At 37.6% G+C, this 18,793-nt stretch overlaps 1 protein-coding gene across 6 annotated transcripts in view; it reads left to right on the plus strand.

Annotated features, from left to right (window-relative positions):
• SHANK2 (SH3 and multiple ankyrin repeat domains 2) overlaps positions 1 to 18,793 on the plus strand; it is a 339,924-nt gene that overhangs the window by 279,838 nt on the left and 41,293 nt on the right. For 4 of the 6 annotated variants that reach the window (XM_079980803.1, XM_079980801.1, XM_079980798.1 and 1 more), the window contains 3 exons: positions 925 to 1,060; positions 4,883 to 4,963; positions 9,686 to 9,706. In XM_079980803.1, the coding sequence (XP_079836929.1) occupies positions 925 to 1,060; positions 4,883 to 4,963; positions 9,686 to 9,706 (238 nt within the window). The remainder of the gene's footprint in view (positions 1 to 924; positions 1,061 to 4,882; positions 4,964 to 9,685; positions 9,707 to 18,793) is intronic. The other 2 variants (XM_079980799.1, XM_079980800.1) reach the window with 2 other exon arrangements.

Raw genomic sequence — 18,793 nt, forward strand, 5'->3', positions numbered from 1 at the left:
CTCACCTCCTGGGAGGAGGAAAGGTTTTTACATCAGGAAACTCCTTGTGATTGGAACCTATAATAAAGATGGCCATCCATAGTTTTCCTGGAGGTCAGACTCCAGAGGCCTCCAATGTGGAACTCTTCTTCCTCACCACCACCGCCTGCCTGACTACGCTAAAAGATCTAATGATTTTTGTTTTGTCATTTTTTCTGACTTTAAGAAGTTTAAGTTATGTAAGTTGCTTAGAGATTCTTTATGTAGCAAGTGACTAATGAATTTAAATAACAATAATATTTTATGAAAATAAAGTACATACCTTCTGAAGTGTACTTAAGTACTTGTGGGGAAAAAATCCAATGTGGTTCCTGTGCAGATTTGTGTCAAGAGCAAATTTTGGTCAAAGACACTTTATATTTAATTACACTCACAGCTGTCTGGGTATGCGTTAAAAGGCTGTCACGATTATGGTTTGGCTTCCCAGTGTGTTTACAAATCATGCAAGCAATAGATGTTTCTGGGGGCTGGAAGTCGCCATTATGGTTTATAAGCATGACAGGGATATAAAGAAAATGAGTCAAATTAAACTAATATCAATATATAGTATCTTTTGGTCTGTTGTACCTTATTTCCACTGCAGTGGAAAAATATTGATTCAATTCTCCATCTCCAAGTGCTTCCAAAATGTTAATTTGTGACAAGAATAATCAGATATGTGTTTAGGGGATTTTTATTGCTGGATTGGTGCTAGCTAAATAATAATAATTCTGAAACAGGAATATCTGCAGATTAGGTAGGGAGCTGCTAATTAGGTCAAAATCAAATTCTTTGAACACTCTTCAAAACCTTATAGATATTGTTTTACTTTATCTTTTTCAATCAAGTTGTATTTTCCACATGTTTTAGTATAACTCTGTCCTTTCTCTCTCTCTCCCCCTGCAGGTTAATAATGAAAATGTAGTTAAAGTTGGCCATAGGCAAGTGGTGAACATGATTCGGCAAGGAGGCAATCATTTAGTTCTTAAAGTTGTCACAGTAACCAGGAATCTTGATCCAGATGACACAGCCAGAAAGAAAGGTATATTCTTTTCATAGTTTGAACTGTTTATCGTATTTCCTTTCATTGAGAGAACAATGCAAATGAGAAATTATTTAGAAATATGTAACCCTCCATTACCTGCCAACCTAGCAGTTCGAAAGCACCTCCGGGTGCAAGTAGATAAATAGGGACCGCTTACCAGCGGGAAGGTAAACGGCGTTTCCGTGTGCGGCTCTGGCTCTGGCCAGAGCAGCGATGTCACGCTGGCCACGTGACCCGGAAGTGTCTCCGGACAGCGCTGGCCCCTGGCCTCTTAAGTGAGATGGGCGCACAACCCCAGAGTCTGTCAAGACTGGCCCGTACGGGCAGGGGTACCTTTACCTTTACCTTTAACCCTCCATTAATAGAAAAAATACTGTATCACAGCAATTTTGAAATCAAATATATCCCAAGAAAAACATTTTTAAAATAGCTGGAGGAAGGTCCCACCTAAGTGTTCTGAAAAATGTCCTTATTGAGAAGTTTTCTTTTGCAGTAAAACAAGAAAAGGACTAACGAGGGACAACAAAAACCCACAACATAAAATGCATAAATCCACAAGAATGGTGTGTAGGGTCTAATTGATCCCAGAGGTTTTTTAAAAACACAAAGCAACATATAATCTATTTATTTATTTATTTATTTGATAGATTTATATTCCATCCTTCCTCCAAAATGGAGCAAAGGAATCTTGTGTTGTTAGCATACATATAACCTCATTATAAATTGTTACGTGAGTATAACAATGCAGTTTACTGTGAGTTGCAAATGACTTTTACTTGAGCAGCTTATGCACAATTGCCACATTTACAACACCATGAATATGGGAAGCAGAATATTTACATAAAGCACATTGTTGCTGTGATTTTCTGCCATTGTGTCAATCACAGATATCATGCCTTCACCTTTTCCTGGTGTCAGCATAGGCAGGCTCTACCAATTTTGGAGCCGCTTCACATCCCAGGCAGGTTGGCTATGTGTCTATGCTCAGCTCAGAGTTTGATCAACTCCAGATACAGGTATACCAGGAAAATAATATTTTGGGATGTTCACTCCATTGTGGTTTGCTTACCTTCCAAGCAAACATAGGCATTTAAACAGACACTATCAGGTCACAGTTGTGCATACCAGCTTTAGTTTTATTATAAGAAAGAATGATCTCAGACTTGTATTTGTGGACTAAGATTGCTGCATTTTCATGCACTAAAGAAAGGAAAATCACTGTCCTTCCATTCCTTAGCACATAATATGTAAGTGCAAAAACAAAAAATGCTGCTGTTGACACTTCTGAATTTGTGGGAAAGGAACTCTGGGGGGATTTCTGGTTGCTTGTTTTTTCAATGTTGTTGCCATAGTCAGGTTTTTTCCTGCTTATTGGTGAAAAAGTTGTTATATTCTGTCCAGAAGACTGTAAATAGGTTGCTCGTTTGTCAACCGCTGTCTGACCTGGAATTTGAGCTGCTGATCACAGAGATGCCCAAGGCAGCTCTCAACAACACATTTTGCAAATATCTTCATGTAAACAGATAAAATCTAAAGTTTCTCTATGGAGAGTTGCCATTAAGTCTGCCCACCTGCAGAGGGGGAGGTGCAAGTTGTTTGCAATTTTAAAGATGCAATTGAGGTGAAAATGACCCCCAAAGCAGAATAAATAAGTATTGTTCAAATGAAGTCTACAAGTAGCTATGAGGAAAACAATAGTTTGGCTGGGTAAACAAGGACCTTCTCACTGATAAAAATGTTTAATATACAGTATTAAGGTTTGAAAATGAGTTTTATTAGCCTTTTGGGTATTATTGACCTCTAATATAATTTGTGGGGACGCGGGTGGCGCTGTGGGTAAAAGCCTCAGCGCCTAGGGCTTGCCGATCGAAAGGTCGGCAGTTTGAATCCCCGCGGCGGGGTGCGCTTCCGTCGTTCGGTCCCAGCGCCTGCCAACCTAGCAGTTCGAAAGCACCTCCGGGTGCAAGTAGATAAATAGGGACCGCTTACCAGCGGGAAGGTAAACGGCGTTTCCGTGTGCGGCTCTGGCTCGCCAGAGCAGCGATGTCACGCTGGCCATGTGACCCGGAAGTGTCTCCGGACAGCGCTGGCCCCCGGCCTCTTGAGTGAGATGGGCGCACAACCCTAGAGTCTGTCAAGACTGGCCCGTATGGGCAGGGGTACCTTTACCTTTACCTTTAATATAATTTGTAGCGATACTGAGGAAAGTGAGTAATTTGATATGAAAACATACTTTTTTCATCTTCTATTTTCCTTTTCACAAGAAATTGAAATAAAAGGTTCTAGGCTAAGTATATGTAGACATGACAAGTAACTAATAAATTAAGCAGCATTTTGTGAGGTCATTTTGACCCCTAGCACCTAATGTGCATGGTTTTTCAATTTTTTAGTCATTCCAGTGGGGTGGAGTGACTTAGAACACCACATACCAGTTCAAACCTCATAATAGTTGAAGAATACATAGAACCTGGAATTGTGGAAGACTTGCACAGAAGTTTTATTTTTATTTTCAGCACTTCTGGAGTACATATGACCTCAATTATTGATGGGAGGTTAAGTTCAATTTGCACAATTTGAGCTTCATCCCACAATTTAATATGTGTTGTATTATTTTACAAAAGAGTTAATTTCCAAAGTTGAAAAAATGCTCTTTTTTAATAGACATCAATTGACATGAGAACTAGTTTTTCCTGGTGCAGTTCTGCACTTTTGGAAAATGTGCATGAATAGCCCAACCATGTGGGCGGGGCTTGTTTAATGGGTCTTTCCTGATTGATTTGAATCCTATATACTATCTCTTATAGCATGATCATTTCCTGCATATTCATTTGCCATGGTCCTGTGAAAAAGGGGTCAATAGCATAGTGCATTTACATATGAAGCTCATTTCCTTTTGAAATAACTTGGCCAAAAAATTTTCTGCTTGGAGTTGCTCTCCATTATCTACTTCTGAAGCAGGGCATAAGTCAGTTGTACAGTTTGAATGCATGACCCATTAAGCTCAAACAGCTGCCAGTTTTATATATGTGACTTTCAGTAACAAACGTAGTAAGGGCTACTTGAGATAAGCTGATTTGGGCAGGGTAGCAAAAATTGATATAATACACTCTGGATGTAACAACTTAAATATTTATCTCTGGTTGTAAGTTCTGGAGCATTTGACTGCTTTGAGCTCCACACAGCTAATGTATCATTGTTTTGTAGGCTACAATGACTTCCGTGTCTAACTCAAACTATCAATGAACACAGCTTCAATCATTTTCTTTTTAGTTCAGTTTACAATACAAAAGTTGCGTATAGCCTATTGCTTTTCAAAGATTTAGAAGCATTATTATAAACTGTCACTTTCTATGGTTCTCCTGTTCACTGCTTGTGTCCAGTCATGATTTCTGGTCAAACCCACTTGTCAGTCAGATAACTTTCAGGTCATTTGCTTCTGTTGACATGAGCTGTTCATGTGAGGCTCTTTGAGTAATGTAGAAATGCAGAGCTTACAGACTTCTACAGTACCATGTCTCATTTGATAAACCTTTAAGCATATAAGATTCAATAGCATAAGCTTAGTTGTGAACCCGGCATGAATATCTCCTAAAATAAAATATATGTCAAAGAAATACTGTGGTGTCTTCCTTTCCTATGTGTGGAAACTGCTCTATGTAAACGTTGTTTCCAGAGATCAGTTAACTGATTAGCTACATAGAGAAAAACATATTTTCATTTAATTAGTAATGCATTTTTGTGTTGAATATGAATAATGCATATATGAGCATGCAGTGAGTGCTGTTTCTTATTATGTATGTCCTTCTGTTTAATGCAAAGCCCCACCACCTCCAAAACGGGCTCCAACCACTGCACTGACCTTGCGGTCTAAGTCAATGACCTCAGAACTTGAAGAGCTTGGTAAGAAAGTGTTTCTTAAATGAGCATGCTGCAATAGCAGAGATGAAAAGGCAATGTTAAGACTGTTTGAAAGTGAACTGCACCCTGTACAGAACGTGGTATTGGAAAATAAATTCCATGGGAATGTTGCTTTTCTGGAGATTCCCACGTGTGCATGATGAGCATGAGTGACCTTGTTGTGTTTAATTTTGTTTCCAGCTCTGCGACAGAATGTGTTTTATCATTTATGTGCATTGTTATTTTACACATTAATTTAAAGCTATAAGCATATTTTATTAGCTTGTTTCCCCCCCCTAAGAAATCAGTTTATCTAATATTGTTTTATTTTAAATTTCTGTGGCCTCTCATTAGTGGACAAAGGTAAGCTGCTAGCTGTCGTTCTATAAAAGCTGACCCAGAAACAAAGTGTTGTACCTGAAAGGAAACTATCTCTTATTGGTGTTCATTACCCCCAATCCAGCAAAAGCAATTTGTTAGCTTAAAGCAGGTTTCGGCTCTCAGATGTTCCCTACCATAATTTTTATCTCTCCTCCTGGATTAGGGCCTTTATTTATTTATTTGTTTATTTATTTATTTGATCCAGTGCAATCCTATGGATGTGTACTCAGAAGTAAATCCCATTGAGTTCAGTGGGGCTTACTTGCAGGTGTGCGTCTATAGGATTTCAGCCTGAATTTGTATGAACAAGAACATTTCTTAATCTTTACTTCACCTATTTTTGTGCAGAAAAAAATAGTATTATAGTAGTAGAATCCATTTTTACAATATTTAGTTAAAATATTTCTGATATAAGGTCTTTTTTATTTAAAGAAAACAGTTCAGCATTTTCCTACCTTTTAGTAATCAAATATTTCTTGCATAGAAAACACTTTAGATATCCTGATGTCTAGTGCTGGATCTAGACACATCAAAGAAGTGTTTCAGTTTAAAGCGTAAATTTAAACAGGGAAAACAGGTAGAGAAAAAAGGGACTCCACATCGCCATCTGGTGGCACATATTGCACATACAATGCATATAAATCACTATTTCTTTACCAGTCTCGCTGAGTCCTAGGTAACATCGAGTTTGTTTATTTAACACCTTTAGAGGTATTAAGCTGAAACATTTTAGAATAGAAATTACAGAGGTTTCTCAAATGAAGTTTATTTTTTATATAATCTTCATTTAAATTTATTTCTTGATTGTGAATTATCAGCAATTTTATTCAGAAATATGCCCTCCTTTGTACTATTTCCTGCTTTAAATAACACAACAGACCAGTTGCAATTAATACTGTTTAGGTTTTGGAGGGATTAGGTGGGAAATAGGGGGCTATTTTATATGAGAGTTATTGGGTTTTTAATTTTTTTTTGCCAACCTGTTTCACTTGCTTTGAATATCATGAAGTTATCCTTTTAAACAAATTTTTGTATCATAGCACACTCCTTGTTCATTCGCCATAGAAAAATGGGAAAGGCTCCCTTATGAACCATAAAAATAATGATCTTGTTGGCTAACTAGGGCATTTTTCTTCAATCTGGACATTGTAAGCTAACAAGAAGTTACACCTGAGCAGAGAGAGTAATCACCAGGGTGACCTATTTAAGCTATGAAAATGTGTAGTACTCAGTGTAATTGACTTCCTCACAATGCTGCCTTTATAGGTCTTAGCATCCGACTCACAAACCATTTTGAGATTCAGGAAAAAGCTTTCTTTGGGCCACAACTGCACCTTCCTTCTGAGCTCCTTTCTTTTCTCCAATAAAATCACACAACTTCAAAGGAATGGCAGTTCTTCTCCGGCTGTAATTTGAAATCAGCTGCCATCAAGGGAAGACTTGGCCTCCACCATGGGCTTGAGTGAATCACAGCAGCTCAGTCTCACTCGCTTGTATCAGAGGTCGTCGTTGGGAGCCTGACAGCTACCTGCAAGAGAAAAGTTGCTTCTGTCAGGGGCTGAGCAAGTTCCATTCCCTTCCCTCAGAGGAGATGTTGCCTAGTAGGCAGTGGTGAAAAGGTGATGTCAGCAAAGATGAGATCAGGAAATGCCTGAATGTTTAATCCTGGAACCATGTGGATATTGTGGTTGCTCACCATGTCCACAGGGGGTGATCACCCTTTGCTCTCTGCCTTCATCCCCGGCTACCAGGCCGCACTCGCTTGCTGGCCAGCTGCTGCTGGGGAAATTCCCCATGGCCAGCAGTATCAGGGGGTGGTCTTCCCACCAAGGAGGGCAAATTTGAATGGGAGCTGGAATGAAATAAGCTCAGCAGGAAGGTCTAGGTGTGTCTGTAGGAAAACTTGTGTTTTCTTATAGTTCTTGGTAGAACGCTAAGACCTATAAAAGCAGCTATGGAGGGAATCAATTGCTACACGTTTTAACACTCTAAACAGGTCAGCCTGATAATTACTCTGTCCAGGTGTAACTCTAGTTAGTTCACATTTTCTCTAAAGAAATACAAGAAAAGCTCCTGCCTTCTGGTTGCACATATTGGGTGTTTTATTTTTGAGAAGTCTATCACTGAAAGGATAGACATAAATAACCTTAAAGGAGTTGGCAGTAAAGAAAATGTCTTCCTGACCATTATAATATAGAAACTTGAGGTTTCTTCATCCTTCATAATTTTTATATTAAATGGTTATATAATTTTATAGAAAATTAAGTACTTTGCTATGATGAAAAATTGTCTTAAGAGCTAGAGATATCCACACCAAACGTGATTCAAAGTCCATGAATGTATGAGTAGGAACTTCCTTATTTACTTCCATGACATAATTGTAAGCAAGATTTTCTGGAATTGTGTTGAAGAGAACAGGACACCCTTGATTATACAGGGAAAGAGCACACAATACTTAAAATACTCCTGCATGCCTACCAATGCTGCTAAATATGCAAAGGCTTTACTCCTCTGCAAACTTAGGAGTAAATACCACTAATGTCATTTCTATGTTCCTCTGTGTAAACTTGCATAGGATAAGGTTGTAGATGTGATGGTGTCTTTTGAAAGACCACCTACCATTTATAAAAGTATGCAAACGTTCATGCTGCGCAGAATATGGAGCTGAAAATTACGTTTTAGTCATGGCAATAGTTTAAATTATTATTATTATTGTTGCTGCTGCTGTTGTTACTGTTTATCGACTTCCTTTCATCAGTGATGTCTAACAAAAATAGTTCAAGAAACTATATCTATTGTGCACATAAATGTTTTATTAACTAGTTTAAATGGCTTTAAAAATATGTTTTTATTTGCCAGTATTTAAAAGAGATAGACTTACAGGAAGCTGCCATAAGAACATAGTACAAATATTTGTCCATATATCCAAAATTTCTACAATGACTCTCCATGGTTTCAGATGGGAATCTTGCCCAGTCCCATCTGGTGATGCCAGGGATTGAATTTGGAACATTCTGCATGGAAAGCATGTGCTCACTATTTATCATTGAAAGTGTATTTGTATTGTCCCTCTTCTTAATGGGTTCCTCTTCCTACTTTTCTCTGTACTCTCTCTTCTTAAACTGAACCAGCCTCCCCCCACTCCATTTTCACAGGGCCATTCATTCCCCTTGAAAGCAGTGGGGGGATGTTGGTGACTTTTATAGTGATGGGTGGGAAGCAATCAAAGAACTTTGGAGTCCATGTGGGTCTACACTTCAGTCATGAATACTTTATTTTTTTAACAATAGAAAAGCTTTGTTGCCACAGTAAATGACAACAGCCACCATTCCCCACCACCACCCTCAATAACGCCTCTAGGAATAATACTACATCATGACACAGCATAATTCTCAGGGGGCATTCTGTACTGAATTACAAAGGAGTGTCAATGCACTGCTCAGGGCAGCCAAGCTGCCACTTGAAACATTGGGAGAGTTTTTTTAGGGTCCTTTACAAATATCCTCTCCCATCCCAGCCTGAAGATAAGCTCACTCCCACCCTAAAGTTCTTTGATTCTGATCTTCAGGGGCGGGTGTTATTCTTCCCCACCTCGAAAGCAAAAATAGTCTGGGCTGAATGTCCAACACTACGATTTTCTTATTTGTGACCAATAATATTTCTTACCTTGTGGTATTCCAGTGGAATGTCTTTCTTTTCTTTGAACACATGACAGTGCCCTCCTTCTTGTGAATGAATTGTTTTGTTTAAAAACTACCCCTCAGTTTTAAACCAGTTTTTCTATTCTGTGTATTAAGGGGCTGCTATTTTGGAGGAAACAGCCCATTGGGTCAAGGAACTAATTTAGTGGTTCTGTGGAGCTCATGTTCAGCTTTGTGCCCCCTGTAATATTATACGGCTGCTTCCCAATTAGTGTTGCACAAGCTCTAATTCATGTCTGCCCCTCTTTAGAATCTGCACTAAGATTGTCAGGAACTAATGGCCTAAGAAATTGTCACAATTCTTTCCCCTTTGAATTCAAACTCTTAAAATATTCCCCGCCACCACCCCTCCACAATCATGCTGATATTTTTTAAAGTCTAAATCATACTGTTTAGCTTTTGGGATGAGATCTTCCTTTTCGGCATAGCCATGGTATTCTGCCTTTTAGTTTGTATCTTTTGGAATTAGAGTTTAAACATAGCCTGTGCTAGTTTTGCTAATGCTTATGGTGATTTGAAAAAGGCAAAGCATAGTACTGAGTACGCTCAGTGTTGGTGCTTGAGACTCAAACAGGGATTTATCATTTTAGAATGACCTTCTCTTCACATTTTATTTACCATTCATTCCCTTTCTATTTTCAAGCTTCAGTACGGAAGAAGAAGGGTAAGGGGAAGCATTTTATCTCTTTTAATTTGTTTTTTCTCCCCTACACCTTTTCATATTAAAGGAGGATACATAGTTGTAAATGGTCCAGTTTGTCAGTCATAAAAATAACTTATTAATATGTTTTAGCTATTTAGATAATGAACTGAAATCACATAAAATAACCTAATTTCCTTCACATTTGAAATAGATGATCCCATTTCTTTCTTTTGTCTTGCCTCCTTCATCCCCACTCCCTCTCCCTTTATATGTTTAAGATCCCTTCCCAGTTGTTCCCCAGTCATTATTTCAAAGTTACTGTGCTAACTGGTGATCACTTAGGGCTATTTCATGCATGGCATGTCCCCAGGTAGGAAAAAAATATGTGCACACACGTCACGTTGTATGTCTGTTCTGCTGTGGTTACCTGTATTTGGAACCACCTGCTGCAGCTTCTGAACATGTGTAACCAAGGCAGAATAAACACTTGTGCCATTTTCATGCCCAACAGTGTATGTGGGTGTACACATATTTTTCTGCACTGAGTTTCCCTTCACGTAGGAAACTCATGAATGAAGCAGCCCTATGAAAAGCAGTGGCAAGTAACCGGAGTTTGGTGTAGTCCTGCATCACTTATTTCACTTGCCTGCTTAATAGCCAGTCGTTACTTACAAAACCACACTGCCTCTGTCTCAAAAATAGGCACCTCACACACACCTTGAGTCTTTACCTGGAGAACTGCTGCTCTGCATAATTTCAGGTTGAACTTAGCATCTTCCACACTGTCCCGTATGCATGGAATGCCCTCCCTGAACTGATCCATAAGGTCACAACTCTCCTCTCCTTTATCTCCTTGAGACCCACCTCTGCTGCAATGCCTACTGAGCCTATTGCACAACTTGCAATGACAGATTGCTAAGTGAAAGGACAGATGGGGATTGTTGACATTTTGTAGTAATACTAATTATAAATAAATATATGTATATAAAGGTTGCATATATTTAGCTGCATCCCTTTTCTTCCTTACCCTTTGTATGTCACCTGCTTTCTTCAAGGCAGGGAACTTTGGTTGTTTTTTTGTTTTGTTTTTTTGTATATATGATTGCCTAGCACACTGCTAATCCATAGAGGTAGAAGAAATTGAGGATAAGTCATGTGTAGATTACAGAGTTGTGTGAAGCATTAACTTTGATGCTGTGTTACAGTGGTGAAGCAAAGTGGCAGGAGTTAAATTTACTTAATTTTGTTTTTTGTTTTACACTTTTCCCAGCTCTCTCGTTTCTCTTCCTTTTGTTGATCATATTAACAAGAGCTCCAAGTACACCTACAGCACTGCCACTCAAACCCTTCTACAGAAACCCATATAGAATAAAACCTCTTAACTAGTTGTGAGCCCCAGTGACTTGGAACACTTTGTAGTGTAGATGGGTTCTCCAATAAGTATAATGTTTGTGTGTGTGTGTGTGTGTGTGTGTGTGTGTTTGCTTGCTTGCTTTTGTTTCACGGGGGGGGGGGGGTAAATGCCCTGAATATGGCTTTTGAAACCGTGCACATCCAGGTCCACTTCACGTGTTAGAACATTTCGTGTATATATGCAGTCCATACTCTAAAACTGACATCCACTTTGAACGATGTATACGTTGACACAAAAGTCATTACTTGTGCCAGAAAGTCAAGAATTTGTCTCTGCCACATATACACATACTTTAAAGCATATATGTTTCTTGTAAAGCAGACCTCACATGTGTAGAATTGCCTTTATGTAAAGTTGCATTGTACTTTGCATGGCATTCTATATAGGCAGGGGCTGTCCCAATATTAGGCATAGGTCCATATGGATATATTTGGTGTTTCCCGTGAAATTGAAGACAATAAGGGAGCCCCTTCTTACTCTTAATCAGAGCCCCTTATTTACAATGGAGCCACTGGATCAGGGCCGTGGTTTAGCTATACAGTTACGAGATAGAATTCCTTGTAAGATTAAAATCAAATATTATGTCTTCCGCTACTTTTAACTTTACTTCTGAATGTTGCATAGTGTTGCTAAAAAAACCCAACTTCTCAATCTGTAATACATCTTTTTAGCTTCCAGTTGTAGACTCACCTGCCAGTAAGTCCCATTTAACTCAATGGAGCTTACTTCTGAGTAAACTTTTACAGGATTGCACTGTTACATTGCTATTTTCCCTTTCATCATCCTTCTCAAACTCAGAACTAAGCCATTCAACTTTAAAATACACATTATTTCAACTTGGAAACTGGTCTTATTTCTTTTGGTTTACAATATTTTGAAAAAATAATACAAATTTGACCCAGAAAAATACAAAGTTGAATGTATTAATAAATGAATTAATCTAAATTGTAGGAAATTTTTTGGAGTACCCACTTGCTTAGCAAGGTGGCTAGTCTAGACCATGAACTCCATGGGAAAAAAAATATTAAAATTAGCAAAACAAAAAACACAGAGATTTTTGCATAACTCAGACAAAACTTTTGCACACCTTTTGTATCTCATAGAGTTTTAGAACAATATATAATATAGCAATATATTTCCTCTGTATAATGTCTATGCATCCTTGCACCGATCCAGAGATCACATATACATGTATATGTATGTGTATGGTGTCTCCCAACCTTTTAAAGGATTTCTTCATTTTAGCGGATAGACCCAAACTAAGTGTGCCAATGATAGGACATATGGGGATAGGGCACCTCCATTGAAATGAACAATGAATTCCATTAACATGTCTTGGTGAAAACAAGATTTATCAGGGCATGTGATAATGCAATGCCCAACAAATCCCCACTGAATCAAACAAAAACATACCCAAACAACAAGCTATATGATTATTTCACCAGTACAAGCACAATATGACTAGAACTTTTAAATTAAAGAATTCCAGCCTATTAATTCATTTTTTCCAAAACTGAAACAGCAACAAAATAAACTAGCCTATCTATAGATTATTATTTTTTAAATAAATCATGAGGCAATGATGGTTTACATGACCAGATAGGTATGGAATTTGTAGGGGGAGCAGGTTTTGCATAGCTATTTTGGAACACTTTTCTAATTCATCAGTACCAAATTTTATCCTAGTGAATTTGGTGTATTAAGCAATGTCAGGTTTCCTTTGATCTTATTTGAGATTTTAAGCCTAGCTAGTTGGTTTTTCCCCCTGAACAGTTTCTAAACTGGATATTGTTCAATTCTCCATCTATAAGTGCTTCCAAAATGTTAATTTGTGACAAGAATAATCAGATATGTGTTTAGGGGATTTTTACTGCTGCCAAATAATAATTCTGAAACAGGAATATTTTTGCCTTCCTCTATTTTTGTTGATCTTTCTTTTGGGAGTATAGATTTTAATTCTAGAAGAATATTAGAATATCGCCTGCAGAAACATTAGGTTGGGTCATAGTGCAATTTAATACGAGATGCAACTCACCTAACAAAACAATGTTTAATAGTGGTATCTTCTAAAAGAAACGAATCAGTGGCATTGATAATAAAAGCAATAATATTTATAGTACATGGTATAGTATCATTTTTTTCCAGAAAAAAAGTGTGAAATGATGGCATTTGAAACAATTAAGACATAAATTAAATCCAATACTTGAATTCCAAATGTAATAGGGACCGAAAAGTGGCCTCATGTGAAAAGGCTACACACTGCGATTACAGGTATTTCAGCACTGTGGAATAGATCATAGGACTTTCACAACCAAGAAATAGTGAAAGCAGACATGATACCAGCTCTAAAGTGTTCACACCTTCAAATATGATGATAATCTCGGAAAGATGTTTTGGACAGAATTATTTAAGTCATCAGAAAGAAACCTTACCGTCAAAGATATGGATATTCCTGACGTTACCAATCTAACATGGATCCTCTGAATGATATTTGTGTAAGTATTAATTGCTGACACCAAATGAAAATCTGAGTTAATATTACTATTTCATAGTATGCAGTTTTAAGTTTTGTGGAGATGTGTTGAATGCACACTTAATCATTTTTAAATGGGGTGATCTTCTGTCTTCTCTTAGCAAATTTATTAAATAACTGTTCATTTATCCCAATGAGGTTAAGCCATATTTATTAGTATAGCAAGGAACCAGACTTCACTTGTTTTCTAATATGTATCAGTAAGAACGTTATCTGTTAAAGAGGTACAAAGGAGTTAGTGAGGAAAGAAATTCAAGGGGTGAATTTTTAAGTTCTGTTCAGTACTTTCTGGGAGTTCTCAGAGATAATGAATCCAGGTGCTGAATATTTCTGAAACATTCAGCATGATTTCATAATCAGGTGGTGAAAATTAGTAGTGCTTCTGAAAATGTTTGCAGTCCTTAATACATGAGGGCTTTTAAAGCTTCCATGTTGCCATTGTTCTTGCTGTCTCTTATGAGCAGAATACTCATACAATTATAACTGGTTTTGCATCCCCACATGTAAAGCACTTCATTGTCTTTCTTCACTAGAGAAAAGTAATTGAGGGTGACTTTGCCATCCCAGTGAGGAAAACATTGCAAGAGAAAATAAAGTGATGGAATCGTAAGTATTCAAGAGAATCATATTACTACAGCCATTAGGTGTGAAATTTTTGAGCAAAACCCCTGGAAATTGTTGGCTGCAAGATGAGTAAGACTTTATTATATATTTTTAGACTGTTTGTTATTTAAGATTTTCAGAATTTAAAGGTTGCACACAGAACGCATTTTCAAAGCTTTTAATCTTTTTGTCTTTCAGGTGCTGTAATGCTGCCACTGTGACTTAAACTTCAGTATGCCTTATTTAAGGTACCAGAGAGGTGGACAGCATACTCTTCCTTTCTCTCATTCTTTCTTTCCTTTCTTCCTGATTTCCTTCCTTATTTTTTCAAGGCCTTTTCTTCCCATTCCACATTGTTTGTTTTTTCAGTTGTTAACAATGTCATGTTGACTCCTAATTAAAACTGTAAAATAAATTACTCTAGGCATCTTGTAGTTTGTTTTCATTTGCCTTGCTCAGTTCTACAAGCTGGCTCATGTGTTTGCAGAATTGCACCATAACTTACTATAATGTTTGGAAGATTGATTCCCCATCTCCAAATTCCATCTCTTCGAATGCTGGCTCAAATCTAGCACATTTTGTTTCCACTTATTTTCTCAATTCTGAAAACCTTCCATGTTTTCAGAATGAAATAACTTTTTTTTTGAAAAATAAATACTGTGTTTCTAAAATAACTGTTGCTTCTGCAATGTAAAATATCTCTTGTGTTGTAAGATTACAAACATATGGAGTATCTATGCATACATTCACACATAATATTTTTTTTCATCTGCATCTGGGGATTTGAGTTGTCATTCCATGTGATGGAGTAAGGTATAATCTAGCATTAGATAACAATGTTATCATGAGGTTATCTTATCCCTAGCAGCTGGTTGTTTGGAATGACTAATTTAGAATGACTTTTCCTTTGGTTCTTCATTCGATAGAAACCACATTACAGAAAGGAAGGCTGAGATTGGGGGTCAGTATGTTCATAAAGCTTCCCAGTAGAATTAATTCAGCAGGAATATTAGTAAATATTCCCAAAAGGCAGATAGTCTAAAATTTGGCCAGCAAAGAATTAATGGATCCCTAGATACGATTCAAATGAATATCAAGTGATTCAACCTGTGTGGCTCTGTGTTCCCTAAGTCTTAAACGTTTTTACTAAAAACTATTCTTGAAGCACGACATATGTATCTAATATGACCCAGTCATCTCTTATTAGTTTCTGCCCATTGATTATAGTATAATTTATTAATCTATAAATATTATCTTTCATGCATTAGAGTGAAATCTGATTACTGAAGCACACATCATATTTTCCAGATACCTTTTTAATTTGCACCTCTTCCAGATAAGAGGTATATAGGTGTTAAGATGTTAGGTGACAGGATTTGTAAATCTGTTGCTTTCGAATTAATATTTGGTATTAGTTTCATATACCATTTCCCCCACCCTGTACAATGATTCTATCCTGTACAATGTCTGATTTGAGGTGTGCCAAGAAATGCAAGCATCTCCTCCCAGTTCTCTTAAACAGACTATACATTTTAGAAGCCCTCTTGCATAATCTGAAATAGTCAACCTCTTACGTTGGGCTGTGCGGTTGCATACTTTACAATACACTGTCTTAATTTCATTTATCTTACAGTTTGGCTTGATTCAGACCTCACACCAAAGCATGCTTTGCACTAATTGTAGCTTAGAACCCAAACCATGGTTTGAGCTTCCAAATGTAAAGACAAAGCATGAGTTAGAGCTGCTTGTTTGCTTTTGTTTGCTCTGCTACATCATGTCAGTTCCTTCCCATGTGGGGCAAATATAGGTAACTGCCTAGGTCCAGTGCTCTCAGGGGCCCACACCTTTACACCGCACACATGACTACAGGTCCTGTACATGGACAAATAGCAGGCCAGTGGCTAGGCAGAAGCCATGCATTCAGTCACTCTTTTGTGGCTCCAGGAAATGCAGGCATGGGGTAGGGGCATGCCTGCATTAAGAGAAAACTATTTCCAATAAACAATGACAGAAAAGTTATTATTTTCCCTCTCCCATGCGGGGTAGGGGGAGTATTGTTATTTTTACCCTACTTACTTTGCATCTCATCCCATGTTGAATTCCAAGAATGTGAGGCAACCACATTCACCTATTTAAACTGCATTTAAGGCTCGCAAATCCTGAATCCAACTAATTCAATAATATTTACTTGCGTACAACCAAATATCGTTGTGAGTAATCCTACATAAATGGCATTATACTAAAGACCTTTACTTTTAATAGTGAAAGTTATTACTAGTGCACTCTCTGCTCTTTTCTGTTTCTTGGAGTGGGGGTTGAATGGGATAGAATTTCTTACTAAAATCTAGTATGTTGAAACTGTTTTATAAGGCCACGTGTTATATTTATAATGTATGAATAATAAAGGTGTGAAAAGAGAATATCAATTCTACATTTTGCTGTTACTAAAGCTATCTTACAGAGTAAGTGGTTAAGGTGTATGTCCTAGAAATGCTTTGTATAGAGTTCTAGATTCAAACTCAGGCACCTGTCTAAAAGCTTTATTTGATTTATTTTTTACATTTGTATCCCACCTTTCCTCCAAGGTAGAGTACATGATTCCTGCCCTTCCCTTCACAGCAGCCCCGTGACATAGGTTAGGTTGAGAAGCACTAACTGGCCCAAATATCACCCAGTGAGCTTCTTTCCTCTGTGGATATTTGAACCTGAGTCTTCCAGATTCTGCTCTGGTACTAACCACTACATCACACTAGCTTTTAGGTGTCTTCCAGATGTTTTCTCAAGACATCCAATTGTGGTTTCTCTACCTCCTGGTTTAGTTGAATTTCACCTGTATAAAAATGTCATGGAAGTTAAACAATGTACTTTGTCCTGCATCGTGCACACCCTAGGAAAGACCTCCTATCATGCTAAACCATAATAGCAGAAACCATGGCTTGCAAGACCAGTTATATGATTTGCTGGATAATCACAGGCTATGTGTTGTCAATTCAGGCATCACATCATGCTTTGATTTGTGTCTGAATTTGAGTCATTATGTCTGATTCCAGATTTAGATTATTTTATCTTGATACCATCAATTCATCTTTAGTAGCATTCTTTTCGTAAATTACAGAATTTCTATGTACAAAATATCAGACTCCCCTGAGATAACATTTTTATGTTATACATTTCACATATGGAGAGAATCTGTGTTTTGTGTCTTAAAATGTCATATAAAATAAGAATAATTCGATTGCATTCATTTTTGGCATCTGTAAAAAGCTTGCAAATGTTAAATAAATTAGCCACAAACTGAATATGGTATCAGTGGTTATTTCTTGTGAGCAAATGTAATTAACTGTCTGACCCGTAACTATTTTAAGTTTGCTTTATTAAACTTTGTTAACAAATAAAATTTATGTAATAATAAAAGAGGAAAATTGTTATTTTTATAATCAAATAAGTTAATCTTACATACATTTCAAACAGCACTAACATTTCCCCCCTTGCTTTTCCCATTCATGACTATCCTTTTCTGGAACCAATCTAAGCTTAAACACTTGAATTTGTGCTTTTTCAATCTTTGAATTAGTCAATGAAACCATACTGGTTGATATGCAAATATTCAAGGTTTACTGAGTTATAGATCAGGCTATATAATCCTTTTTCTTAATTTTAAAATTACATCTTAATCCTAGTCAGCTGTTTAAGAGATGCCATGTCTAATACACGTACACAATGCATTGAGAAACTATCTCAATTTACCTGTCAATGTAGACTTTAAATTAAAGTATATATAGACATGGAATAGATCTATGTTGGACAGCCCCCACAACAAGGTGGGGAGCGCTTCCAAGTGAAGTGAGTTTCCATTTGAAGCTGTCACTTTCATATCTTGCTCTTAAGTACATTGGGTGACTATATTTGGCTGAAATTCAAAATTTCTGCCTTGTTTCCCTGTGTACACCAAGATTTCCGGTTTCCACATTTCACAGCAGCCTTCAGTGTCTCCCTGAGAAGCCTCTTAGGAAGATTAGATGATTGTCCAGTGGAGTATCTAGCATAGTGCAAAGGACCGCAGCTGAAAGCAAAACTCAGCAGTATCTCACGTGTTTACAGAAGCACTTCAATCACATCAGCACAGATGTATTTGGCTCCTGGCCATAATCACTCCAAAGTACCATTACTGTTGTTGGGGTTTTTTGGCTAATCTTGAAGCCATATTCTGATGATCCCTCGTACCTATGGGACCGCTTCTCCTGGTATGTCCCATGGAGGAACTTATGATCTTCAAACAAAAACATCTTGGAGGTCCCAGGCCACAGAGAGGTTAGGCTGGCCTCAACCAGAGCCAGGGCTTTTTTGGCTGTGGCTCCGATCTGGTGGAACACTCTTCCACAAGAGACTAGGGCCCTGAGGGACTTGACATTTTTCCGCAGGGCCTGCAAGACAGAGCTGTTCCACCAAGCCTTTGGCCAGGGCACAGCCTGACTCCCTCCTTTGGCAATCTTCACAGAACTCTAGCCCAATGGTTGCCATCAATTTGATTTGAATTAATTTTATAACTAAATGATTT

The sequence above is a fragment of the Podarcis cretensis genome, assembly GCF_951804945.1.
Source record: "Podarcis cretensis genome assembly, chromosome: 1".
NCBI classification, from domain to species: domain Eukaryota; kingdom Metazoa; phylum Chordata; class Lepidosauria; order Squamata; family Lacertidae; genus Podarcis; species Podarcis cretensis.